General features: G+C 38.2%; 1 protein-coding gene across 1 annotated transcript in view; it reads left to right on the plus strand.

Moving 5' to 3' along the window:
- The first annotated feature begins 7,020 nt into the window (after window positions 1–7,020).
- The window catches only part of GPCPD1 (glycerophosphocholine phosphodiesterase GDE1 homolog (S. cerevisiae)), a 67,982-nt gene continuing 47,844 nt past the window's right edge, over window positions 7,021–27,158 (plus strand). The window contains exons 1-5 of the mRNA XM_012639243.1: window positions 7,021–7,195; window positions 12,512–12,588; window positions 15,883–15,979; window positions 20,406–20,490; window positions 26,555–26,630. Of these exons, the coding sequence (XP_012494697.1) occupies window positions 12,540–12,588; window positions 15,883–15,979; window positions 20,406–20,490; window positions 26,555–26,630 (307 nt within the window). The 5' untranslated portion in view covers window positions 7,021–7,195; window positions 12,512–12,539. The remainder of the gene's footprint in view (window positions 7,196–12,511; window positions 12,589–15,882; window positions 15,980–20,405; window positions 20,491–26,554; window positions 26,631–27,158) is intronic.

Consider the following 27,158-nt stretch of genomic DNA (forward strand, 5'->3'; position numbering starts at 1 on the left):
TCTCCAAAAATAAATAAATAAATAAAAATAGAAACAAGGTCTTGTTCTGTCACCCAGGCTAGAGTACCGTGGTGTAATCACAGCTCACTGTAACCTCAAATTCCTCCCACCTCAGCCTTCCAAGGAGCTAGGACTATGAGTGCCTCTTTGCCCAGCTAATTTTTAGAAACTTTTTTATCTTGCTGTGTTGCCCAGGCTGGTCTGAATTCCTGGCCTCAAGCAATCCTCTCTCCTCAACCTCCCAAAGTGCTGGGATTACAGGTGTGGGCTACCATGCCTAGCCTATTTTATTACTAAATAAAATATTGATGTCCAGAACTGACAAACTTAATACTTTCTCCTGAAATTTTCAGTGTTCTCTATATTTATACCACTATGTGCCAAGAACTGTGCTGAGGTGTGAAAATCAATCAGATGTAGTTCTTGCCCTTGACCACGTGACTATAGGAGAGCAAAATAGAGATACAGCAGATAAAGTCAAGGAAGCATTAGTTCTCACTCTCATTTTCGTTTTCTAGGTAAATAACAAAGATATGGTGTGAGCCAGCATGTCAAGAATATAACAGAGAGTAGAATCATGGACTCTAATATCCCCATCTAAATCATGCACATAATGAATTGTGTGCCATTGCCAAGAACCCCTGCCTTCCTGACTCCAGTGCCAGCTCTCTTTGGCTGGCTGCCAGCCTGGAGTTGGCAGCTGGGTTTAGAGCCTGGTGCGTGGTAACCGTGCTGTTAGAGTTCTTTTGTTCACAGTAAGGATATGCCCTGAAAACAGCACCTCATTCAACAGATAGTCATCAATATCTTCACTAAAATGATAAAATGATAGCCAGTCAATGGTTGCTACATCGAAACAGTAAAAAGAATTTTCTTGGGGAATCTATTTTAATGCAGAATGTACAAAACCGAGAGGCATTTGGAAAGATACAATGATAATTAATGGAGAAGGCTGGAAACAAAATGTAACTTTTGCTTCTCAGTTTTATAAGGTCTTGATTTCTAAAGAGTTTACAGGACATATGCTTTCCAGAATTGCAATTATGTCAAATTATGTTACACAAGGTGATTTTTCTTTAAAGTGTCATGATGTCTGGTTTCACCTACATACTAGTCATTTAGAAACGGTATGTCATTACTCAGGATGTTTCTAGAATGCTGCACTAACAGAACATGAAAACTTGAACTAGGGCGGGCGCAGTGGCTCACGCCTGTAATCCTAGCTCTCTGGGAGGCCGAGGCGGGCGGATTGTTTGAGCTCAGGAGTTCGAGACCAGCCTGAGCAAGAGCGAGACCCCGTCTCTACTAAAATTAGAAAGAAATTAATTGGACAACTAAAAATATATACAAAAAAAAATTAGCTGGGCATGGTGGCGCATGCCTGTAGTCCCAGCTACTCGGGAGGCTGAGGCAGGAGGATTGCTTGAGCCCAGGAGTTTGAGGTTGCTGTGAGCTAGGCTGATGCCACGACACTCACTCTAGCCCGGGCAACACAGTGAGACTCTGTCTCAAAAAAAAAAAAAACTTGAACTAATACTTACATGGGGCAGGTATTACCAAATGATGAAAAATTACTTTAGTCAAAATAAAATGGAAGCTTTTCCCAATCAGTTGTGAAAAATAGTTATGCCACTGTATCTTTTTGGTGGGCAAGGAGACTTTGTATAGTAATTGACAAATCTTTCAAGACAATTCTTCCATTAAACAAATAATATTCTTTGAAGCTCTTCCCCTCTGCCTTTTTTTTTTTCCTTAAGAAACAGAGTCTCACTATGTTGTCCAGGATGGAGTGCAGTGGCAATTCGCAAGCTCGATCATAGCTCACCGTAGCCTTAAATTCCTGAGAGCTCAAAGGATCCTCCCACGTCAGCCTCCTGAGTAGCTGGAGCTATAGATGTGTGCCACTGCACCTGGTTAGAGAACCAGGTGCTCTCCATTTTTTATTATATAGATTTTAAAACATGAGTAAGAAAATCTAATGGGTAAATACACTGGAGGTCCTCTCTTTCTCTCTCTCACAGCAAGTAGCTTTATTGCCATAATTCTGTGAGTTAGAGTGGGTATTACACTGTTTCATCTAAGGGCTTTCTTTAAAATTTTAACCTCTCTGACATCACCGATGGCCAAGCAGCAGTCCTGACATAGTTGTCATCTCCTGGGCATGCTTGAATATGATTGTTTTTCTCGGTGCCACAAACAATAGCCGCAACCCTGGGGTGTTTCAATGACCGAACCATTTGAGGACCATTGGAGGATAAAGCAAGGTTCCTGACTAGTTTTAGAAGTCAATTGTTGACACTTTCTCTTAGGATCAAAAATAGTATTGTTAACAAAACTTGCACAACAGTATTGGTAGCTTAGAGAAAAAGACAGCATTTCTTGATTCTTAGTATTATCTTGCAATCAGTTTCTTGAACATGATAAAATTGGTAGTTTCTTCATAGAAGTGAGGTTCAGAGAAGGCCTGGGGAAGGCCGTCAGCCTCAGGGATCAGCAGGCACTATGCTAGGTGCTGGGAGCCTTCTCAAACTTCACCGGAGATGCCCTGGGGTGTTTAAATTCCCATTTCAAGATACAGAAACAGATCAGGGGAGACATTTTGACCTTACCATTTGAACCTTTCTTGCTCCAGACATTTCGATCTTATGATGCATTTGAGAGTTTGGAAAGGAATACACCAAAAGAGCTACAGCTAATTTGAAACTGGTTAAAGGCTCACATTGGAGGCACCTAAATTGCTTTGGAAATCAGCAATTTCCTTGGCTTTCTCCATATAGGATTGATCTTTATCTAAAAGAATAATCGATAGCAAACACTAACAACTTGGTCACCTACGTGAAGCATAAGTAACGCATACTGTAATTTGGGAAACTGTCCGTGGACTCAAACAGAAGGAATGAAAGGCGTGGATGGTCCCTTTGAGCAGCAAGACCACTGATGAGGTACACAAGACATACAAAATTGATAGTGTTTGAGTCTGATGAAAGATTCTGACAGTAGAATGATCATGGAATTATCTGAAAATAGTCATCATATTTTCATGGATTGGTCAAGAGATAAGTATAAGTGATCAGTCTTTTATCCAAGTTATAAAGAATATTTCTGGGAGAAGAATCAGCACAAAACAAAGCTGATTATAGCTAAAACTGCCAAGGTAAACGGTGCTATTATCTAAACGTTGTTGGAAGAATCAATACTTTGTAATGAAATATAGACTTGGGTAAAAATAATGGCCACAAAAGGGAACTCACAATGGTAGAAGCTATAGTTGGTATTTGGTTTAAAATATCATTGCATCAGCATAAAGCAATTTTTTGGTGGTAAAATGCATACAAAAAATTGAATCTAATAAAAATAATTTTAGTAAAATACAAATGGAACAAATTAGGAGCAACTTAACTGTACCTTCTAGAAAAATTAAGAAATTAAATGGTTCAACAGTTTTCTCCAGAAATAAAGTCTCAAAATTCATGAAGAGTAGTAAATTTTTTTTTACCAAAGATTCATATTTAAAATGTCACAGGTTGTGAGGGATAGGATTCAAGTCCAGCTCTGGCTTTTAAGTCTAGAGCTTTTTATTTATTTATTTTTAAAAAAGAGACAGGGCTGGGGGATATCACTCTTGCTCAGGTTGGTCTCTAACTCTTGAGTGCAAGCAATCCTCCTGCCTTGGCCTCCCAGAATACTAGGATTGCAGGTGTGAGCCACTGAACCCAGCCTAGAGCTTTTTAAATCAATACTACTGTAACAGAGGTAAAGACTGAAAAAGGGCAACATGTTTTACAAGATGTCCCTTTAAAACTCATTACCCTTTTTAAGGAATTAAAACCTGCATTCCTGCCCGAGGCCAGTAATCAGAGGGGCAGAGGAGTGTTCCTTGTTTTCTAGTGTCTTAAACTGTAAGAGATGGCTCAACAGAATTTTCCCGACAGAGGTCATGAGATTGTCTTCACTGGAGATGCTATAGAACCCTCTTTAAAAGCCTTGTATTGCTATTTACAGGGGGGATGATGCTTCTTTAATGAAAGAGTCTACCATTCTTCTCATTTGCTGGCAAATCAATAAATTTGTTTTTCCTTTTCCTCAAACCACTTGTCCTCATTCTTCATTTGGCCTCAGGGATAAGTACTGAGCTTTCACTAATACTACTACTGGATTTTAAAAAATGAATTCATAAAAGTGAGATCTTGTGGTGTTGATTTCAGACAAATGGGACAACATATTTCATTATTTAATCAAACGAGATAATGAATGTTAAATATTTTGTAAAATCCATAACATATGGAGCTCTTCTGGAAATAATGAGGTAAGCCCTAAGTTAATCTCATTAACCATGTGTTTGAAAAGTTGTAACATTCCACAGAAGTGGCAGGAGAAAGGAATGTGTTATCTATGCTCTACTTTAATATGCCAATCAGATCAGGGTGGAAATGGAGTAATCTGAAAATACACTGTATTATCAAAGAGTTTCTAACCATGGCCATGTAAAATGGCATTTCCAGGAATCCCTTCTTCTCCTGGATGGGTTTTGGTTTCTCTGTCAATCATCTAATGCTTGTTTCTCAATTTTTGGCCCAATGATGGCATCCCTTTGAATACGTATAATTGTTCTGCCAATTTCAAGAGCATTTAGGGAAAGAGCATGGATTAGGTCTATCAACTTGAACTATAAACATTAGGCAAATAATAGCTTAACTAAATGGTGAGTACAGGAAAATAAAGATCTACTACAAACACATTTTTTCCAGAGCTGCTTAGAGCTGATACTATAAACATTTAAAGGAAGCAAATACTTATGAAAAAATTTATCACTGAAGCATGACCAACAGCAAAGGAATGAAACGAACTCCAAGCTATTTTGGAAATGTAGGACAGCAAAATGTAACAGATAATGGTACATAACTAGAAGGAAATTTTATTTCTTTAAGAAATTTGGGATTAAGCACAAACTACTGTGAACTCAAATAAAATCTTAAGCCCCCCAGCCAACTGAATGCACCCCCCATGGCCAAGGGGACCCCAGAAATACCCTAAAGCTGAGTTACTGGCCATGAGAAGGGAGGTCAGACATGCTCCAACATGCCCCTTTCTCTTCTTGGAGAGATCCTTTGTAACTCATTAACAGGCCTAAGCCTATGCAAGATAAAGCTTAAACCACACCTGTAGGTCCTCAATTTATTTAACGGATCACTTGAGTTTAAGTATATGTTTGGTGGCTTGTCTCTGATTAACAGACTTCCTTATCTTAACTTTAAAACATTTTGAGCCTTGAAAGCTTCATTCCTTTGAACAATTACAAACCCATAACCTGAAATTCCCTTTGAAATGTCTTGCCTTTTCTGGCCAAACCAATGTATACCTTCCATGTATTGATTTATGACTTTATGTATAATTCCTATCTCCCTGAAATGTATACAACCAAACTGTAGCCCAACCATGGGGAGACCACTTGTTCAAGGCTTCTTGGGCATGGCTCTCTGGGCCATGGTTGAACACATTTGGCTCAGAATAAACCTCTTTAAATTATTTCACAGAGTTTGGTTCTTTTCTGTTGATAGTAGGTACTTAATAATTATTTAACTGACTGGACGACATTGTTAGAAATGCCTTGGTATCTAATCCAAGCTCAAATATCGAATGTGGTCAGGAACAACACGATTTATAAGACCGGAAACTCTCTCTATAGTTAGAGCTCATCTATTCCAAACACCTTTTCAGTAGGCCCATTGGAATGAATTTGAAACTCTTACTGAAAGAGAACTTAAACATCTCCTGAACAGGTGGTTCTTTTTAGTTTTCAATACCTCATTTGATTTAAATGAAATCTGATAACATAGTTTTATATTAGAGCTTAATCAGCAGTTAACTTTGATGCTGGTGTAACAGAGGGATTGGCCTGCAAAAAAAATGGTGAAAAGATGTTTTCTGTCTCTTAAAACTTCCCCCACTCTTGTTGGAAAACTGAGGCCTGCATCCCTGCTTCTGGGGAAGAAGGTTGGGAGGAGCCGGGCAAATGTCTTTTGTTCTTCAGAGAAGAAAGCTCAGCTGAATTGTCCATCCCAGGCTTCCTCTTAGGCAGAGATAGGATGATTAGAACGTTAATGACAATAGCCTAGGACTGAGGGCCCTCTCTTTAAAAGCTCCTTATTTCTGCTTATGTTCAGGAAATTTGGATTTTGACAGAAGAGTCTGCCATTTTTCCTCCTTTGCTGGCAAGGTAATAAACTCTTTCCTCCTCCTCAACCACTTGTCCTTGTTCTGATGCGGCCTCGTGGACAAGTGCATGAGTAACAATTTGACTTAGGTAAGTGGCAAATATTGATTAATCTGGGGGAAACCAAAAGAGAAAAAAAAATTGTGCTTTTTTAAAAAAATTTTGATTTGATAGGACCCATTTCAGAAAAATAAAGGACTACAACTTTTGCAGAGAGGGTCTTTCTGCTTTCAGAAATGTTCCTTCAAACTTTAATTTGCATACCAATACGTGGGGAAGTTGCTAAACAGAGATTTGACTAGGCAGGTTTGGGATGGGCCTGTGAGTCTGCAATTCTAACAGCTCCCAGGTGCTGCTGGCTTGTAGACCATACTTTGCGTAGCCAAGGCATAAACTCCCAACCATCTTAGGTGACCTAATCCTCATTTTCAACTTTAATGATTTGATCCAATGGTGACTTGTTCTACAACTAAAGAAAGTTTCCAGAAAACATCAGTCCTGCTAATTTTCTCTCGTTTTCAAATGGGGGAAAAAGTGCAATTTAGATTTGCTGATCCAGCCTCCAACCCTCCGTTGTCCCTAAGGCAGTTTTGGGGCACCACGTTATGCAGCAAGTGTCCTGCGCGCTGGCACCACTGACCGCGTAGGCGGAGGGGTTGGGTGCAGGGGACCCCGGGGATACCCAGCCGCAGCCCGGGCCCCGCCCGGGAACTCGTGGGCCCGCCCTCCCGCGCGTGGCCTCCGATTGGCTGGGACGCCGCCGGGCGTGACGTCAGGCCCCGCCCCGCGGGGTGGCCTGGCGGTTTGGTCTGGAGCAGCTGAAACCGGTTTGAGCGGAGCCTTTTCCTGCCGCTCGGCGCCGCCGCGGGCCGCCTGGGGGAGCGCTGGCGAGGTGCGGACGGCGGGCACCCGGCATCTCGGTCCGCGGCCCTCGTTCTGGGGTGCAGCGGCGAAGGCAACGCGGACCCGCGGACCCGGCAGGTGAGGCAGCCCGGCCGGGCCGGGCCGACGCTGAATGCGGAGGCCGCGGCGGCCGCTCAGGTGGCGGGCCGAGCTGTCAGGGCGTCCCCGGCCTGGGGTCGCGGAGGGCGGCCGGGGTTCTCCGGGCCGGGCGGGCGCTGCCCGCAGGGGAAGTAGCGGCGGTGACGTTGGCTGCGGTAAGTCGGCGGGTAGGACGCATTCTTTGACTTTTGTTTGCTGCAGAGATTCCGCTGGGCTGCCTGGTGCTTACTTCCCTTCTGAAAAACATCTGGGCTGTTTTAGGTATGGCCAGAGTGAGTAGAGCGTAGGACCACCACGAAGATACAAAGTACTAAGTTAAGGAGCAAGGAAACAAAAAATGCAGGGAAAGTCCTCTGGGCACCCCGTCCACAGGGCATACCCCTCGTCCATCACCAGTCTCTGTCCCTAAGTAATTCATAGTGTTTTGACAACTGCTTATTTTCTGAAGTTGTCTAAAGACGTAGTCTAGGGCATGTTTGTGTAACTGTTATTCCGAGAAACCGAAGTGCCTTACTTTTCTAGGAAGAGGTTCCAGGAATAGTCATTAGTGCCCTCGATAAAATTCTAAGACTGCTGCCCCCTTGTCTCCAAAGCTATACTTTTCCCCAGAGCTCTTCAGACTGCCTTGCTGACAGTTTGAGAAAGCCTCGATCAATTAAGTGTTGTATCAGCCCCCTCCCCGGGGTCCACTGCCTAGTTGCGAAGGAAATCACACATGAGTTGTAGAGAATTCTTTCACCTTGAGGCAGCTGTTGAGTCTGTAGCACCAACACAGGAACTGAGCAAACCAAGCAGGATGTTTGGACCTGATGTTTTCTTCATACTCTTCTGTCGCCCTCCTCCCAGTTTCTGCGCAGCTCCTTCAAACTACTCTACCTCTTCATGCTTCTCCTTGCTACATTTCTGACAGTTGTGACTTAAGGAAGAAATAAATACAAGCTATCAGTCTTTCCAAAATCCTTAATGCTGTGGATACAAATAACAACATAAAGCTAACAGAGGTAAAGCTGCACATGGTCCAATCCACTTCTGATTTAAGAACTAGGAAGAACCAAGAACTAAAGAGAACCAGTATTCTAGATAAAATTTCAATCTGCAAAAATAAGGTGTAGGAAAGTTGGACTCAGAAATAGTGACCACAAAGTAAAAAAAGTGGCAGTGTGTAAAATTTGATATGTACAGAAACTAAGTTGATGAATCAGATCTTTGTGTATAACTTAAGCAGGAAAAATGTATGAAATATATATGTGAAAATAATACCAAGATAAAATGAAATGGAAAACATTTGGGGAAATGTTACTACATTGTTTAGAAAGTTGATCAAGGAAATGACTTGGCTTCCAGAAATCTATTTCAGAAATGCTTTGTTAATAAAAATCTATTAATGTCTGCATACAGTTGATTAAAATATTGGCTTAAAGTATGCTGAAATCAGAATAGTAGGTCATAATGATCTTCCACCAAGATGAGGAAAAATTAACTCAGGGAAATGTAGGTATTTCATATATTTCTTTATTATAGTTATGAGGATTAAAGGTTCTGAGGTCTAGGAAGGAGCAAGGAGATCTGGAAACAGCTTTTTTCCTTGAAAAAATCTGAATGAAAATAGAGATGTTTTTTTAGGTAAGAAAAACTTTAAAAATATCTGACTTCAGTTTATCTCTAAACTAGATGTTTCCATACTTTGGTTTACTTAAATTCCCCTTTTGTTCCCCAAACTGGTAAATGAGTAAGGTCATGTGTTGGGAAAGTTTATTTGACAAAAAGTAAAATTTATTTTGCTGGGTAGTGTGAACTTTGAAATTTTTAAAATATAAATTAATTAAAATACCATATTTTGCTAATTGCTTGAGTCTTTTAAAAGAGTTAAAATAGTGTTAGGTACTACTTGAAATCTCAGCTGGGAATGCTATTTATTATTTATCTTCAAAAAGTACATTAAAAAACCCAAAAGCCTGTCTCAGGAAGTATAGTCTCTGTATGTAAATTATTTACAATATCATATTTTGCTAATTGTTTGAGTCTTTTTTTAAAGGGTTAAAATAGTGTTAAATAGTACTCGAAATCTCATATGGGAGTACTGTTTTTTATTTATCTTCAAAAAGAACAAAATGGAGGTTATATTTTTAAAAAACTAAAGAAAAAAAAAAACTTGTCTCAGGATCTATAGTCTGAGTGAGGTAATAGGTGAGTAGGTTAAATGATCTGTTTGATCAGCTCATGTGCGTACAATGACTAGCATTTTTCCATCTTACTCTAATTTTATGACTATCTAGAAGACCTCCCCCCTCCAAGTTGGGGTGTTTTTTGCATGTTTGGAAGAGGAAGAAGTATGGGTGGGTGTGTAAATTTTTTGTTACACAACAGAATAGTTTTTTACTTTGTCACTGCTGTTTTGGTAGTGCCAAAATTGTACACTTCAATCCTGCACCAAAACTTTGGCCTCTGTCCATGATCAAGTAAATTGCCATTGGAGCAGCTCCCCAGGCTTTTATTTGGTATGGTAGTACATTTTTTGGGAGTGGAAATTGAACCAGATTGCTTGACTTTTGGCAATTCAAGTAGAAGATGATGCTTTATTGACTGTGGGGAGGTTTTCTGGAAGGTGTTTTGTATATACAGTTTTTGTGTATATAGCTTCGTATAATACATTTACTGCAGCTGTTTACTGCCAAGGTACTATAGTCATTCTTCTAAACAACTTTAAGAATGAAAGTCTCAATTTTAGTCATCAGTTGATTTCCCTCTAGAGGTAATTTTGTACCAGCTGTTGATTTTAATGCATAGGGATAATTAACATCTAATTTCCCTTAAATTGATTAAAATAGTTACTTAAAATTGATCAAGAAATAGAGTACCAACTAATGTAAACATGTGGATGAAATTGTCCTTAGTTGAGAACTATGGCAGTAAACACTGGGTGAAAGTATATGTTACAGGTTAATATTGAGGTTGATCATTCAGCCCTTTTGCTGGATGATGGGTTTTTTTGCTGTCTCTTAAAATTAATTTGGTAGCTTAAATGCCAACCTTTTTTGTTAGCTTCAAGGTTTCTTGTTAATATGATAAGAGATATCTTAAATGTCAGGTTGCAGTGCTTCAATGAACCATTTTATTTATTAGAAAAGAAAATACTTTATATTAGTGTTGTACTCAGATTCATATCAGATGTCATGTTAAAAGGGAACTATTGAGATAGAGAACAATAGGCTGATGAGGGGGTCACAATCTAGAGCTATTTGTAGGTTTGCAGCATTCTTTGGCAGTGCTAGAACCGGATGTATGTGCTTAAATAGATCGTGTTTACTCTTAGACACAGAAAGTAGAATAGAGTATCTTAGAAATTATTTTGGTAAAGGGCAGGTTTTCTCTAGTGCAGAGTCTTGGGTTTTCTAACCAAAACAGAGTTGCTAGGCATGGAATTCATCCAAGTGTGGTATGACACCATGGAGACCGGTGGTCTTGGACTCTCTGCATGGAAAAAAAAAATACACAATGTTTACATTTTATAATTGATGTGAATGTGATGATACATGGTTTATAGCTAACATTGAGCTCAGACTCCTGGTTCTCATAACAGATCTCTGTAGATATATAGATCACGTTTATCAGCCTCAGCCCTATTGATGTTTGGAGCTGGCCAATTATTCCTGGAGGACTGTTCTTTTCATTGTATGGTGTTTAGCAGCACTCCTCGCTCCTTTGCCCACTAGATGCCAGGAGCATCACTCCCGAATGATAACCAAAAAGGCCTTTAGACATTACCCAATATCCCTGCAGGGCAAAGTTGCCTTCCATGAGAACTGCTGGTATAGATCCACTTACCTTGACTTGGAAGTGTGTTTAACTGTGGGTAGCAGTGTTCGTTAAATGACCATTGCAGAGTTATGAATGTGTTCAGGAGGAAGGGAAAGGGAGCAAAGGAGAAATAGAAGAATAAATAACTATGAGAGGTACTTTCGCGTTGTTTTATAAAGTAGTAATATGTAAGTGCAAATATAATTTAAGCTGGTAAAGTAATGGAAATGATGCAGAATAAAGACATGATTGGAATTCTTTTAGGAACATTGGTGGATTGCGGTACAAAAGCAGGGGTGTTGGAGAAGTTATATAGAATATGATGTGTCCTTGTATGGAGTATGTATTCTTTCTCGATTTAAATTATTTAATTATCTTGAGGTATATTATGTCTGTATATATTTTTTTCTAAACCTATTTTCTGTCTTCCCTTGGGTACTTATGTTAGAGAATGGTAAACAGATTAGCCTCAGAAAGCTAGGGAAGAAATGAAAAAATTAGCTAGAGGGAAAATGCAGATAAGCCATAAAGGACCTCAAAGTAATTCCAAGCCAGGGACGTGAGGAAGGATATTTTAATTGACATAAAATGTATTACTGGGAAGAGATTTAAAAGCCTAAATAAGGGTAGGAGACTTAGGGATTTGAATGAAGTTGATACCTTTAGAAAGAAAGGCATGGATATAAGATCAATTAGATAGAATCAACAAGATTTGGTAATAGATTGTAGAGTTGAGACACTAAATTTGAGCCTGTAGAACTTGAGCAATGGTGGTACCATGGTTAATAAAAAGAGAAAATCTGCAAAGTTCTTTGTGGGGGGAAAGAGGTTTTATTTTAGTGATTAGTTACATGTGTCTTAGAAACCGATTCTCAAACTTGGAGAACATAACTAGTTTGTTTCAATGGGTAGTACTTAAGTTTTTTGGTGGTTTCCTTGTTATTAAAGTTGGTACTTTGTTATTAAAATAGAAGTCCTCTTGAGCCGAGCTATTTCCTGTCTTCGTTTTTTTTCTTCGTTCACCGTAAGGCACGCCTGGTCAGGAAAAGATAGGTTGAATTCAGAACAGTTGCTTTTTAGAAGAGAAAGCATTAATACGTGGCCAGAGAATCTTGACCCCTTAAAAATAAAAAAGTTTGGACACTTTTTGTTTTGCAGCACATATTTCAGATCTATACATTCTTTCAAAGTAGGTTTGTAACGTCAAGCCTTAAAACTTGCTAGATACTTCCCAGGTAATTCATTTAGTTTATACATAAGGACTCTGAAATGAATTTTTTGCCCATGGTTGAGATTACTTTTCATTTTTTACTTGTTTCTATTTTTCCTTTTTCCCCCACTCATCAAAATTGGTTATTTTTGTAAAAACAAGACCCAGCATAAAGCTGCAAAGATATTAAATACTGCTTTTGAAAATATAAACATAGCTCTTGTTTTAACTTGTTTCTTGATGGTATTTTCATGTGCTGTAAATGACAGCTTTTTTTTTCTTCCTAGGACAACATCCTAGAATAAATCCATCAGAATGACGCCTTCTCAGGTTACCTTTGAAATAAGAGGAACTCTTTTACCAGGTATTGTAAAGTTTGACTTTAAAACAATGTCTTAAGTGAACATTTTTCTTATCTGGATTATCTCAAATATAGTGCTATTATTAGAGTGGGCCTGGTTTTTAGATGAAAACATCTTTCGGTCTTGACTGATACTAGAAATGTGCTTGGAGCATGGTAAACTCAACAACAAAAAACCTCCTCAAATAGTAAGTATCTTATTTTTGTGTTTTCCAAGAAAGCTGTGAATTTAATTTTGCACAGCACAAAGATGGTTGGGCTATGATGTTTGAGTAACATGAAAAAGAGGGAAATTTTACTAGTGTAAGAAGTTGATGAAATATTTGGCTGAGATGACTTTGTTCTTGTGAATATCTATATTTCGTTATCTAATAAAGCACTGTGAAACAATTTTAGTGTAAGATAGCATGTCAAAATAGTATCGCACCTGGGTTTTGTACATCCCCATCTTATATACTCTGGCTGTACTGGCCTTTCTTTCAGTTCTTCAAATCTGCTACATTCCTTTCTTCTTTCTTCCTCGTTTGGGACTTTCTCAAATTATGTTTCCTCTGCCTAGATCTGTGACGCCCCTCCCCCCACAATCCCACATTCCACTAGGTTAAGGCCCCTGTGAAATTCTCTCAGGGTTCCAGCATGATTTTGTAGCACCTTTAAGAGATTTTATAGAATTATTTGAGTAATTTTGTTTATGGACAGATTGTAAACTCCATGAAAATGTGACCTTGTCTTGTTTATGCTGAATTCTTGCCCCTAGCACAGTGCCTGGCTCAGAGCAGGAGTATATATGTATTCAAGGAATGAATGAATGACTCACTTTACATCTAACATCTTTGTTCTAGCACTCATTTCAGCAGTTGACAGAGAAAGAGTGTGTGTGTGTGTGTGTGTGTGTGTGTGTGTGCGTGTGCGCGCGCGCGTGCGCGCGTCTAAGTTCAGATCCTTAACCAAGGTACAGCTGTACCTCTGGGCAGAGTTCTGCAGATTGAAGATTGCTAGTCAGCTGATGGACTGGCTCCATCAAGTGCTCACCTCTGGTCTAGTGTGTGTCCTCCTCTGTGGAGAGAAGACTGCAGAACTATATTGTAACCTTTTAGGGAGTTGTAGGCAGGCAGTTAAAGCTAGAAGGAGCTGGCCATGTCAGGCAAATGGACTGACCACAAAATTAGCTATAGAAGGGTCAGCATGGTGAGGGGGACACTTATTCTTAGGGATTAGAGGGAAGAAGAGAATGGTTGACGTGGATGTAGAGGACCCTGTAGGTGGGGATGAGGAGGTAGAGGGACAGCAAGAGGATGTTGGGGAGACTCCTCACCTCAACTCCTCCATCACCTTGATTTCCTCACTGCATGGGAGGAAGGGTTCACTGCTGAATGTGGAGAGTGGGGAGTGCAGAGAGGAGTGAAATTGGAGGGAACAAGTAAAAAGAATATGTGGAGTTACTGTTTGCAGATTCCTTTAGTTAGCATTCAAGCCTTTATAATCTGTTATAAATGAGGGCCAATTAAAGAAAGAGGCTGTTTGTTCTAGTGAAAAGTTTCCTTTTTTCAGAAGCCATAATCCCAGGGAATCAGCAAAAGGAGAAATAACTCTGCAGGAGGGAAGTGGTAGAATGCAGGAGCACCTATAGGAGGAAAGTGAACCACTCACTGATTTGCCCAAGTTTCATTTTTTCCATTTGGGCTCTATGTTCTTTTCAGAGCATAAAGTAGCCTGCTGTTTTGGGCGGGGATTAGAAATAGCTGACTCCATGAAAAAGTTTTAATGAGACTCTCCTTTGTGAAAGAACTATGATGGGCCCAAATCAGTGATTTTGTGGTAGCCTGTACATTGGGAGCCAGGAGCCATAACATATATTACATATATGCGTAGCAATCAACATAGTGATCTTGGAAATGAATATTTGTGCCTTACATTTAGCTCCATTGTTTATGCTACCCCCTCCCCGTTTTTTTTTGTTTTTTTTTTTAAATCAGGGAAGGTAGCGATACCTAAGTTAATTGCAAAAAAAAAAAAAAAAATCTGGTTACTTTCATGGATTGGTGGATATTTTGACATGAAATCCTTAACCATGCTGTGTTTCACACACATGCAATTCTAGTCCTGAAAACTGAATGACTATCACTCTTGGAATTTTACAGTCCAGGCTTACAAAATGCTCATGCAGGTGGCCAAAGCTTACCACAATTCTAGTCTTCCTAGAGCAGTGCCTCAAGGTTGGAAGCCCAGTTTTCAGAATGTGGAGGAGTTTGTCTTGAACCAAATTAGCATTTGGACTCAATTCATTGTATTTTTCTTTATGAATTTTAATTATATTTATTCACAATGTGTTGATATATGTCAAAGACTTATGCATACTTGTATCCAAGAATTTGTAGACGTCTGCTAAATATACAAGATTTAGCAAGTAGAGATGAAAGTTTTATGTTGGCTTTTAAAAAGTCTTTTATTTTATTTTTGAGACAGCGTCTCTGTCACCCAAACTGGAGTGCAGTGGCACAGTCATAGAGCTCACTGCAGATTGGCACTCCTGGACTCTAGCAATCTTCCTGCCTCAGCCTCCCAGGTAGCCAGGACTACAGGCATGCACTACCACCTGTGGCTCATTTTTTGTAGAGATGAGATCTTGCTGTGTTGCCCAGGCTGGTCTTGAATTCCTGAGCTCAGGTGATCCTCCCACCTCAGTCTCCCAAAGTGCTGGGATTATAGGTGTGAGCTAGCATACCTGGCCAACTTTTAAGTCTTTTGATGAAAAGCGTTCAGAAGAAATGATAGCCATTATTTCTGTAACAAGTACTAGTAATAGATTTTTCACTATATAAGTCTTTGTTTTGTGGGGTTTTTAATTACATTATTTCTGTCGCATTAATAGTGTTCTTGATCTTTAGCTTGTTAATAGTTCCTCAAAGATACTGATTAATATTTCTCTAGAATACTTAATATGCACTTAATGTTTGCCCCTTTAAGTTGGAAGCTGCCATGAAGGTGGGGACTGTGGTTTGATCACTTTGTATTCTTGGGTGCTTGTTACTGGCTTAATAAGTAGTTGAACAGATGAAGAAAAGTGCATTCCTATGCCTTCCCGGTTTCTGGAGAGGCGAGTCAAGTTAATGTGCAGGTGCTAGTGTGGTACCTGGGCCCAGACCCATGCCTCCAGTGAGTCACTTCTCTGCTAAACGAGATTCCACATCTGGTTGAACTAACTAGTGCAATTGACTGCTCTTTTCTTGCTCCCTAAAACTAAAATCTGAAGCTTTCTTATTTATCCTTCTGTAACTGATTGTTTTGTTTCTTTAGGAGAAGTTTTTGCAATATGTGGAAGCTGTGATGCTTTGGGAAACTGGAGTCCTCAAAATGCTGTGACTCTTCTTCCAGAGAACGAGACAGGTGAAAGGTAGGCATGGAAACGTCAGGTTACAGAATAACCGCAACATTCAGATTATAAATGTAGGGGCTTCTAAGATACCTTGGTGGTTTTCTTCTTTTAGTTTTAATTTTTGTCAAAGTTACCACATTTGTGTAGTTGAAAGAGTGAAATAGTTTTGCAAAGTTCGTGCAAAAAAACAGATTCCTCTGTTCCTTAATCTCTGCCTCTCAACCACTCAATTCTTTTTTTTTTTTTTTTTTTGAGACAGAGTCTCACGCTGTTCCCTGGGCTAGAGTGTCATGGCATCAGCCTATCTCACAGCAACCTCAAACTCCTGGGCTCAAGCAATCCTTCTGCCTCAGCCTCCTGAGTAGCTGGGACTACAGGCATGCGCCACCATGCCCGGCTAATTTTTTCTATATATTTTTAGTTGTCTGACTAATTTCTTTTGTTTTTTAGTAGAGCTGCAGTCTCGCTCTTGCTCAGGCTGTTCTCGAACTCCTGACCTCGAGCGATCCACCTGCTTCGGTCTCCCAGAGTGCTAGGATTACGGGCATGAGCCCCCACGCCCAGCCCAACAACCACTTGATTGACTGGTTATTTAGGTACTTACCACAGTATTTCTAATTAACAGGCTTATATTGCTTTCTTATTTTTTAAAAAACTTACAGGCATTATCTTTTGGCTTCTACATATATATTCTTGATAATAAATCTAATTCTGTTTTTGCCTATAAAATTATTTTCCTGAGAAGTACATGGTATTAGAAGGGGCAGAGTGTGGAACGCATACTTAGATATCTTAGCTAATGTAAATAAATGTATCACTAGCAGCTTTAAGTCCAGCTAAACTTAGTCTGGGTGCAGTGGACTGTGGAAAGGAAGACGTGGGTGCCGGTGGCCCTTCTGCAGTTAACTGCCTCACACGTACTGGTCGTTCCCTTCAAGTGGCTATTTTTTCCTTGATTTGCAGATCAGCCACTCCTGTCTGAAGTGAAACCTCGTATCTTTCTGAACTTGTCCCTAAAACACACCTCTGCCTGTCTTAAGTTGATTTTAGCCAACTTGGTCAAAGTAATGTGAACAGAATGAGACAACATTTAACTATGTAACTTTAAAGGACCAGCGGGTTATAAATTGATGTGCACTGAAGTAGAATTGATTCATGTATAACAGATAAAGAGCCTTTCATAGGGAGAAAGGAAGCAGACGATATGAGAGAATGTGTTTGCCTTTAGACAACATTCTTGTGTTAGAATTGTTTCTTTGGGATTTCAGTGTACCTACCATGCATCTGAGTCCTCTGTGCTCCTCTGTCGTAGGCTCTTAAACCTTACCTCCCCAGCTCGCCATACCTATAGGCTCATGGCAGCTAGAGCTCTGTTGGAATGTTTTTTCTACTTGCAGATAATTTGAACATCATAGTATTGTTTTCCAATAATGCCAAAGATGTGGGTCACTTGTGGTTTTATTTGCTCTCCCTGTTAAGATTTTGTGGTATTTTGGGAGAAGATATGAGGGCAATTCAAAATCAGACAGCCACACTAAACCACCTCACTGCCCTTCTTTCCTGGGTTTTCTTGAATTTTATCAGATTATGTTCAGTCTTCACTGAGCCATTGTGCTTCATTCTTAATTTTGCTGAATTTGCTTGGAGAAGTGAGGTAAAAAGACTCATTGCTTTGTTTTCTCCCTCTCTTTTAGTGTGTGTGTGTGTGTGTTTTTTTTCCCAGGGGATGAGGTCTTGCTCTGTCTCCCAGGCTAGAGTATAGTGGCTCAACCATAGTTCACTGTAACCTCCAACTCCTGGGCTCAAGCAGTCTTCCCACCTCTGCCTCCTGAATAGCTAAGACTATAGGCGCATGCCACCTCAGCTAATTCTTAAAAATTTTTGGTAGAGACAGTGTCTTGCTCTTTTGCCCAGGTTGGTCATGAATGCCTGGCCTCAAGTGATCAGCCTCAGCTTCCCAAAGTGCTGGGATTACAGGCATGAGCCACCACGCCTGGCCATTTTAGTGGTTTTTAACCAGGAGTACACATTCAAATCACATGGGAGGACTTAAATAAAAAAAAAAAAAAGAGCCTAGATCCTACTCCTGGAGATTGAGAAATAGTGGATGAGAGGGGGCCCCAGCACATTTCTCAACTCTTTTTTTTTTTTGAGGCAGGGTCTTACTCCATTTCCCTGGTGAATGCTGTGGCATCAGCCTAGCTCACAGTGACCTCAAACTCCTGGGCTCAAGCGATCCTCCTGCCTCAACGCACAGCTAATTTTTTCTGTTTTTAGTAGAGATGGGGTCCTGCTCTTGCTCTTGCTGGCCTCGAACTCCTGAGCTCAAGCTGTCCTCCCACCTCAGCCTCCCAGAGTGCTAGGATTACATGCATGAGCCACCGCGCCCAGCCGGTTTTCAGCTCTTACCACTAATTCTACTATACATATCTGTGGCTAGTTTCACATACTCTGGCTGTTTTGTGGATGAAATAGTACTGGAAATTTGTCTTTTTTTTTTTCTTGTAGCAGAGATGGCAAATTTCTACTCTGAGTTGGTACAGTTTGCCTAGAGACCTGTGTTAAAAGTAGGGACACATGTGCCAAGTATTTGCTATCCTTGCTTTACAGTAGTGATTTGTAACCAGTCATATCCATCTGAGCGCCCTGTAAAGTTTTATCAGTTTACATAGGTCCAGGCACCACCCCAAACCTGTGTAATCAGGATCTCGCAGGGTGGAGCCAGGGCATATGTATTTTATTACTACCAGATTCACCTGATTGTTCGAGCTGGGACCATGGGTGACAGTTGGTTGTGGATACAGGCACACTTTGGAAGTATGTGAATTTAGTTGCAGACTACTGCGATAAAGCAAATACTGCCATAAAGTGAGTCATGTGAGGTTTTTTTTGTTTCCTGATGCATATTAAAGTTATGTAGTCTGTTTAGTGCAGTAGCAGTGTGTCTACAAAAATATATGTACCTTAATTAAAAAATATTTTATTGCTAAAAAACAGTCATGTGAGCCTTTAGCGAGTTGTAATCTTTTTTGTTGGCGGAGGGTCTTGCTTCGATGTTGATGGCTGCTGACTGATTAGGGCGGTGGTTGCTGAAGGTTGGGGTGGCTGTGGCAATTTGTAAAAGTAAGATGACAATGAAGTGTGCCACATTGACTCTTCCTTTCATGAAAGATTTCTCTGTAGCCTTCAATCATCAATGAAAAAGTGTAAAACACTGTGAGAATCACCAAAATGTGACACAGACAAAGAGTGAGCACATGCTATTGGAAAAATGGCACCAGAAGACTTGCTCAACACAGGGTTGCTACAAACCTTCGATTTGTAAAAAAAACACAATATCTGCAAAGTATAATAAAGTGAAGTGCAATAAACAAGGTATGCCTGTATTTTGTTAGGAGCCAGGGTTGCATCAGAGTGAGGATAATGCCCTAAAACTTGTCATGGTGGAGCCAGGTGGAGAGCAGTGTTAGCCATCTGGCATCGTGGAAGAACATTTGGGGTTGCCGTTTATTCACTGAACTACCCATGCTGAATTAATGTTTGGGTAATGGTCTATGACGGTGGTTCTCAAACTTAAGTGTTCGTGAGAGTCACCTGGAGGCTTGTTAAAATACAAATTTCTGGGCCCTCACCCCCAGATTTTCTAATTTGGTAGGTCTGGGTGTGGCCTGATAATTTGCATTTCTAAGAAGCTCCCAGCTGATACTGATGCTCCTGGGACTGCACTTTGGATATAATTGGTTTATGATCTGAAGTTAAAAATCAGTTATGATTAAGAATTGTAGTGAATTCACTTTGAGGCAGCTGTTGAGTCAAAGCTTTAGTTTCTGTTAGAATGGTATAGTTCAGAGGAAGACATGGAGCTGAAACAAGATACAGGTACTGATTGCTTGGCTAGGGGAATAATCAGAGCCTGGGGAGGACAGTTAGAACAAGGGACAGTAAGTAACGTGAATGTAATTTACCAGTGTGCATCACTCACTTGTGATGCAAAAGCCTTGGGCCCAAAGTCTTTTAGCAGCCGTGTAACATCCGCAGCTAAGTGGAATGTCAGAAGATTCTGACTCTGGCTTCCACCTTTGCGCTATGTGGGTTTCTGTTTGGAATACTTTGGCTCTTTGTATGGCTAGTTCCTTCCCATCATGTAGGTCTCAGCTCAGATATTCTTCCTCATGCAGGTCTTCCTTCCAAAAGGCTACTCCAAAATTTCTGTTGTATCTTGTTTGGTTGTTCGTCTACCCACACAGCAAAGGAAGCTCCTTGAAGATGAGTCTTTTTCTGCAGTATTTATTCTGCAGAGTGGGCCTTGAGTAAAATTTTGTGTAGGAATATAAATGAATGGTATTGATCACAGATTTTATTTGAAGGGTTTTGTGGATCAAGAGGTCTTAATGCATTGTAGTTTGATATTGATGCTATTGCTGTTATTTTTTTTTCTTCACAGCATGCTATGGAAAGCAACCATTGCACTCAGTAGAGGAATATCAGTTCAGTATCGCTACTTCAAAGGGTACTTTTTAGAACCAAAGGTATGTTTTCTTTATCTAGTTTCCAATTTCTTTAGCACTTCTTTCAAAAGCAATTCAGTTAAGTTTGAAAACATTAATAGTAAAATGAGTTTGGTCAAATAAAGAGTAGAACTCTTGATTAATAATATTTTAGTACTAAAAACAAGGAAAGTAGCCACTTCAGAGGCAGATGATATCTGCCACGGAATTTTAAAAAGACATAGTAAGTATGTTCTGCAATATTCTTATCGTGAAATTAATTTTAATAATGTTCTCTATACGTGTGCATTTTCTATAATTTGTAAACTAGTTAGTAACCCATTGCAGAGGTTTTTCTTTTGTTTTTTAATCCTAATGTGAGGTGAATACATTTAGAGGAATACATAGCTTTAAGTGAGTAATTTCTTTTTTAAAAATTATTTTGCAGCAGCCGTCTCTTAGTGGCTGCATGAAATCCAAAATTGATTCCTCTTAGATTTTTCTAAAGATTGTATTGATAAGCCAGGATCTTTTCTGAAGGTCTTTGGAATATCTATTAATTCTAAATCTGCCTGTTCACAGTGATTCATTATTTTGGGATTGTTTTCATACTTAGAAAAGCAAGTCAATTCTTTTCCTTTCATTCTAAAGATATTTATTTGCTGAAAGGATTCTTTTCCTTCAGATTTTTACCTTTGGCACCCTGGGGTTGCATGTGAATAAAGGTTTAGGGCAGGAGTCTAGGAAAAAACATGGATTACATCTTTTTAAAGAATGTATTTCCTTTGGGGGTCATTGAATACTTTTGTTACATGTGAAAAATGCAAGCAGCCACTGTTACTTCATTTTCTTAGCCACCATTATTTAAAGAAAAAAAAAGGAAAGAAAACTGACAAACCCACTTTAGCTGTCTTTTGCACCTATTACGTTTCTTATTCTGAGAATATTTTGTAACTATTCAGTGATTGAACTTAAATTACATTATGGTTGATCATTGTGTTGGCTTTTCTTGACAATAGTCTTACTTTAACAACTTAAGAAAGGGGCATCTATCATTTATTTGGCATAGGAGTTACATACACATCATGACAGAGTTCTTCAATATAAATTGAACTATTGTGTATAGATACATAGGTCATAGCTCATGCCATTGGAAGTTTATCTGAGGATCCTGGTATATGAAATTTAGCTTTGTAACCTGTGAAATCAACTAAATTTTACTTAGCAAGGAGTATTTGGACAAGAAAGATCATAATGAGTCCTTTGGGCATAGTTTTCTAAAGTAAGACTATTGTCAACACAGGTCAAATTAAGCCAACCTATAGTATTTTTCCTCTTCAATGAAAATGTAACCATAAGCAGAAAATCAGCCCAAAATGCCTTTTGAAAAAAATTGGCAAGAAGTCTGCTTAGCAGTAAAAAAACAAGTTTTTCCGCTTGTAATACTTGCAAAAGTTTACAGTATATGTTGGTGAGTGTGTTTCTTTAAGTAGGTGCTCTGTATCGCGTACACATGTACCGTGTGATGCAGGGGCTGCCATGGTAAGTATGTTTTTCATGGACTAGAATAAATAGCTACATAAAATCCCATGCATATGGCTACAGTTTTTTTTTTCCCACATGCCAGCTTAAAGTGACACTTCTTTTAAAATTTGGTGGCGCTTTTTAAATGAAACATTTGTAATATTATATAAATATTATGAAACTTTGTTTCAGTTGTGCATTGTCAAATGATAGAAGTAATGTATAAGGGACCTTAAATTATGAAATGATGTAAATTATTGGAATCTGTATGTTATGAATATAAAGCATGATAGGAAAGCAAAGTAATTGTGAAAGCATTTAAAAGCCGAAATGGGAGATAAGATTAATTTTACTGGGTCAAAAGTTTTAAGAGGTAGTGTCCTCAGGAAGTTTTACCTAAGCTAAAAGTCTCTTGATATTTGGACAAGCCACTTGACCTTTAGGCTTCGGCTTCCTCATCTGTAAAATGAAGGGTTTGTACTATAGACTTCTTAAATCCCTTTCATCGCTAAAATTTTATTGAGCAAATAAAATTTTACCATTCATATTTTTCTCTTCCATGCTTTGCTTTTTCTGGCATATTCCTTTTAGTTTAGAAGTTAAGAGTTCTGAAATCATTTTTCTCAATTTTTCCCAGCTGTTAGTTCTCTTACACTTTGTAAATTAGAATAAGATATTAATGTGTCAAAATTTTAAAGTAATTTTACAGATGTCAAAGCAAAATATAATTTAAACATAGCACACAGAGGTAGTGTATTACTGAAATGAAATGAAAACATTGGTATGAGTCTGCAGATAGTATGTTGATTTCATATCTTCAACAAGATCCTTTTTGAATTAACATGTAATTTAAACATGTTTTTGCATATTCACCCCTCTTTGCTGGTGGCTATAATTAGGGATCTTTCCTCATAGTGAAATGTTAGCCAGTTTTTAATTATATCCTATGAAATATTTCCTTCATTTTTGTGAAAATAGGTCTTTATTTTTCAGTAACATACTGGTGTTTCTAACTTTTGTAGATGCTAACACACAGTCATAATTAGATTCGTTACAAACTTTCTTATTTAGATCTTAATCTCCCTTGATTTTTGTTTAAATCCTTTAACAAAAGAATCAACCATCTGTGATAGGCATATAATTGTTCATTTTCAGAATAGCCTAGGTTGTCATTTTCTTCAGTGGTTTCTTAGTATAGTAGAATTATCCTCTGGATGCTAAACACTCCCAGCTGTCGAGCTATGAACTTTCACAGAGATGTCTGTTTGCCTAGCTTCCTTTGCTTTTTACTCATGCCTAGGTGACCATTTTTCTTTTCTTTTTCTTTCTTTTTTTTTTTTGGTGACCATCTTTCTTACTGGACTTACTAAAAATAAGTCCTTTTTAAATAACTGTGGGTCTGGCCTCTGTGTGGCATCACAGATAAAAATTCCTCAGATCCCCCTTTACGCGCAGGTTGTTTTCACAATTGTGGAAAGAAAATAATCAGTAAAAAATTTAAAAGTTCATGATACACGCAAACAGTAATATTACAGAACTGATAATTTTGCTTGGTGGTTTGTTAAAAACAAAACCCCACATTACATGTTGGGTAGCCTTTTGTTTATTTCTCTCAGTTCTTGATGTAGCTGAGTGATGTCAATAGTTGCTTAAGAAAGCAGTCGTTAAGAATTTTTCATGTGGAAACATTGATTTTTTTAAAAATATTTTTGTTAATATGCATGTTTGAAAACATTTCTGCAATCATCTGATTTTATATATGCTACATTGTGCAGTAACTCTTCCAATACTATTAATGGAATATTGTCTTAGACTGATACTCTTTTCTCCAAAGATCCACCTTCTACTTTACTCAAAAAGGCTTAAAATTGCTGCAGCCTTTTGCAGAGTGGAACTGATCTTTTTCTAAGATCTTGAAAAATGAGCTATTACAGTTAGTGTATTAGAAAGAATTGCATGTTTTGGAGTCATCACTGAGATTTTGAACTTTCTAACGCTCTGGTCTTAAGTTTTTTTAAGAACTTATATAAAGATAAAATTTAAGGTTACCTTCTAAAGTTTAATAAAGTAGTCATAACAATTTTGGAAATTGAATGTATTTCAAAACTAGGTTCTTTTTCTCTATATTATAACACTTTATGTACCAACCAACATGGATTTGTAATGTGAATGCTAATAGATGTAAGTTATCTTTAAAACTGTCCCATTGGATTGCTCCTCAAATACTCTATTCAAGTCCAGATTGTTTTATGCTGTGGATAGTGGGTTTGTTACTAAAGTAGATGGGAGTGGAGATGTTAAAATTGCTACTAAAAGGGCCAGGTGCGATGGCTCATGCCTAGCCCTCTGGGAGGCTGAGTCAGGAGGAATGCTTGAGGTCAGGAGTTTGAGGTTGCTGTGAGCTATGATGACATCACTGCACTCTAGCCTGGGTGACAGAGTGAGACCCTGTCTCAGAAAAGCAAAACGAAACAAAATTGCTACTAAAATATGTTCCCTATCACATTTAATCCACAGGATGATTCTTACATGATTAGGTGCTACAGTTAATACTTTGTAAAGTTCCCCTGACATCTGAATTAAAACAAAATAAACCCTCTCCCTTTCTTTACCCACTTTTTATCCCTGTTGACATTTAATCTTATATTCGTGCCACCCTTGTCAACTCACCTTTGATTAGTAACTTTTATAAGGATATAGGGCCATACCACCTTCCCAGAAGTTTCTTTTAGTGGTGGTGGAGGCGGGAGGACAGTCAGGCGGGAGGACATCCCCTCCATCCATGGAAGGGATGGAGGAAAGGCATGGTTGGTTAGTTCTTCCTGACTGCTTATCATTGCTAAGAAGCATTATTTCTATTTTTAATGTATACATTTGTATCTTTTGAGGGTTAGAAAGTTTGATGCTGAAACACATTTTAAAAATGTGTCAGGAAAAAAGTTGTAGTAAAAAACATACAGCACATGTAGGATCAAATAAGTGTATCTTCTTTTTAGTATATTGGATATGAAATTCATATATTAAGATGAACAGGCTCAAATTACATTTTTGAATAAAAATTTTACCCAGTCAACATAGTGAACCCTTCTAGCAGGGAGGTATTCAGCTTGAGAAAAAGCATTCATTTAATATCCCAGGTTTAATTATTTGAGTGAATATCTAATGCTGTTTTAGTTTTTAAACTTCAAAAGTTTGCAAATTAAAAGAATTTAACCTGGTTATTTAAGTAACAGAACTATCTCTTGTGTATTATCAGTTAATTTGTTATGTATTATTGTTTGGCACATATAATCAGTGTTAAATTCCTGTAAAATGTATAGAAGAGTGTTTAGTGCTAGCTACAGATATATACTATATAGAAGGAAGTTTTATTTTCCAGACTTTTAAAGAGTATATGTAATAGATGCCTAGAAAGAGGCTCAAAGATTATATATGAAAATGTTGATAGTGATTATCCCTAAATGGTGTGATAATGGGTGATTTTTGTATTTTCTTTTTGATTCTCTATATTTAATTAGATTTCTTAGCGATCATGTAAAAAAGAAAAAAATTAAAGTACCCTGTAAGGTTACAGCTTGAAAATTTGGTTCTAGTCTATGGCCATACCACCCTGAATGTGCCTGATCTCCTCTGAAAATTTGCTTCTAAAATGTGTATTTAAGGGATTTATTTTTGGCACATAATTTTAATTAATTTTTTTAATAATTAAAGGAAAATTAAGATACTTTTAAACTTCAGTCTTTTAGATATACTCAGGTCATCTTTGCTAGTTCATTGCTTAAAAATTGCTCTGTGTTGTCAACAGCATATAGAGCTTTGTTTTCTTTTTTAGTAAGGGGATTTGATAACAGGAGACAGTATGAGGAATTGTCACACTGTATGAGTTTATAAACTATAAGGCATGAGAATGAAACTGGATGTTAGCTTCCCTTTTGTCACACTTGTTCTTCAAATTTACCCATCCATGTGTCCTTTCTTTTAGGATTTCTATGCCCTTTAGGAGTACTGGTTACTATGATATGAGAATTCTGATATTCTTATTTTCCACTTATTATTCTTAAAATAAGAACTTTATTATGCCTGTTAGCTCCCTGAGTCACCTGTGATAACTGATCTGGAAGTACTTGTTCCTACTATTTCTGCTACTGTAGATTTGGTTTTTTCTAAGCACTTGGAGACTTACTTAAATAGAACAGGAATTGGATACCTTATCTAGAAATACCTCATTGACTGTATATTTGGTGTTTAACTTAGGACAGAATTAATATCAGTTAAAAATTAAAATTTCTTTGAAAAACATGGAGTATTGTGAGCAGATTTAAGAATGGGTTCAAAACAGTTTTATGTGCCAGTTCATCTCATTTTTCTTTGTTTACTGCCTCACTCTTATTTTCTTCCAGCGTTTCATCATGTTTTGTGACCTGGTACATTCTGATTTTTGGCATATAATATTGATAATTACCAAGATGAATCTCTTGGTCTCATATTTAGTATAAGACTTAGGACACAAACATCTAACGGAGTCATGGGTAGAAAATAAGATATAAGAAATTATTGCAGACGTTTAACTTTTAAATTGCAGACTATCGGTGGTCCATGTCAAGTCATAGTTCACAAGTGGGAGACTCATCTACAACCACGATCAATAACCCCTTTAGGTATGGGCATTAACTGCATCTGTTTGAGGCATATGCATAAAGTTACTAATATGCTGCACAATGGCTTAGTGGGATTTAATAAATTTTTATTCTAAAGTTTAAAGTCAATGCATTGTCAGTACTACAAATTTCACTGAGCATTTCATGGATCTTACTTTCAAAACTAAACAGTTTTTAATTGCCTTTATCAACTTTATTAGAAATGCTTGCCTAGTTATTTTTATTTTCTTGGGTTAGAGTAATTTGATTTATTTTATATGGAGTGGTTAGAAAGTTTATAAGATACCATTCTTGATGTAACATCCATGGCTCTATTTGATTACTTGCTTAGAGAACATTTGAGGAAAGAGTTGATCCAAAACAAAGACTCTTAAATTTTTAACTTTGAACAGTAGAATAATAGAATAAGTCATTATACCTTTTAAACTAGTAAATATGTGAATAAACTTGTATGAATCAACTCAAATTTCTTTGTTGTAGTAGACAATAAATTCCCTGCTGGCTATGCTAATATTGATATTCAGAGGG

The sequence above is a fragment of the Propithecus coquereli genome, unplaced genomic scaffold (genome assembly GCF_000956105.1).
Source record: "Propithecus coquereli isolate 6110/MARCELLA unplaced genomic scaffold, Pcoq_1.0 Scaffold139, whole genome shotgun sequence".
Lineage (NCBI taxonomy): Eukaryota > Metazoa > Chordata > Mammalia > Primates > Indriidae > Propithecus > Propithecus coquereli.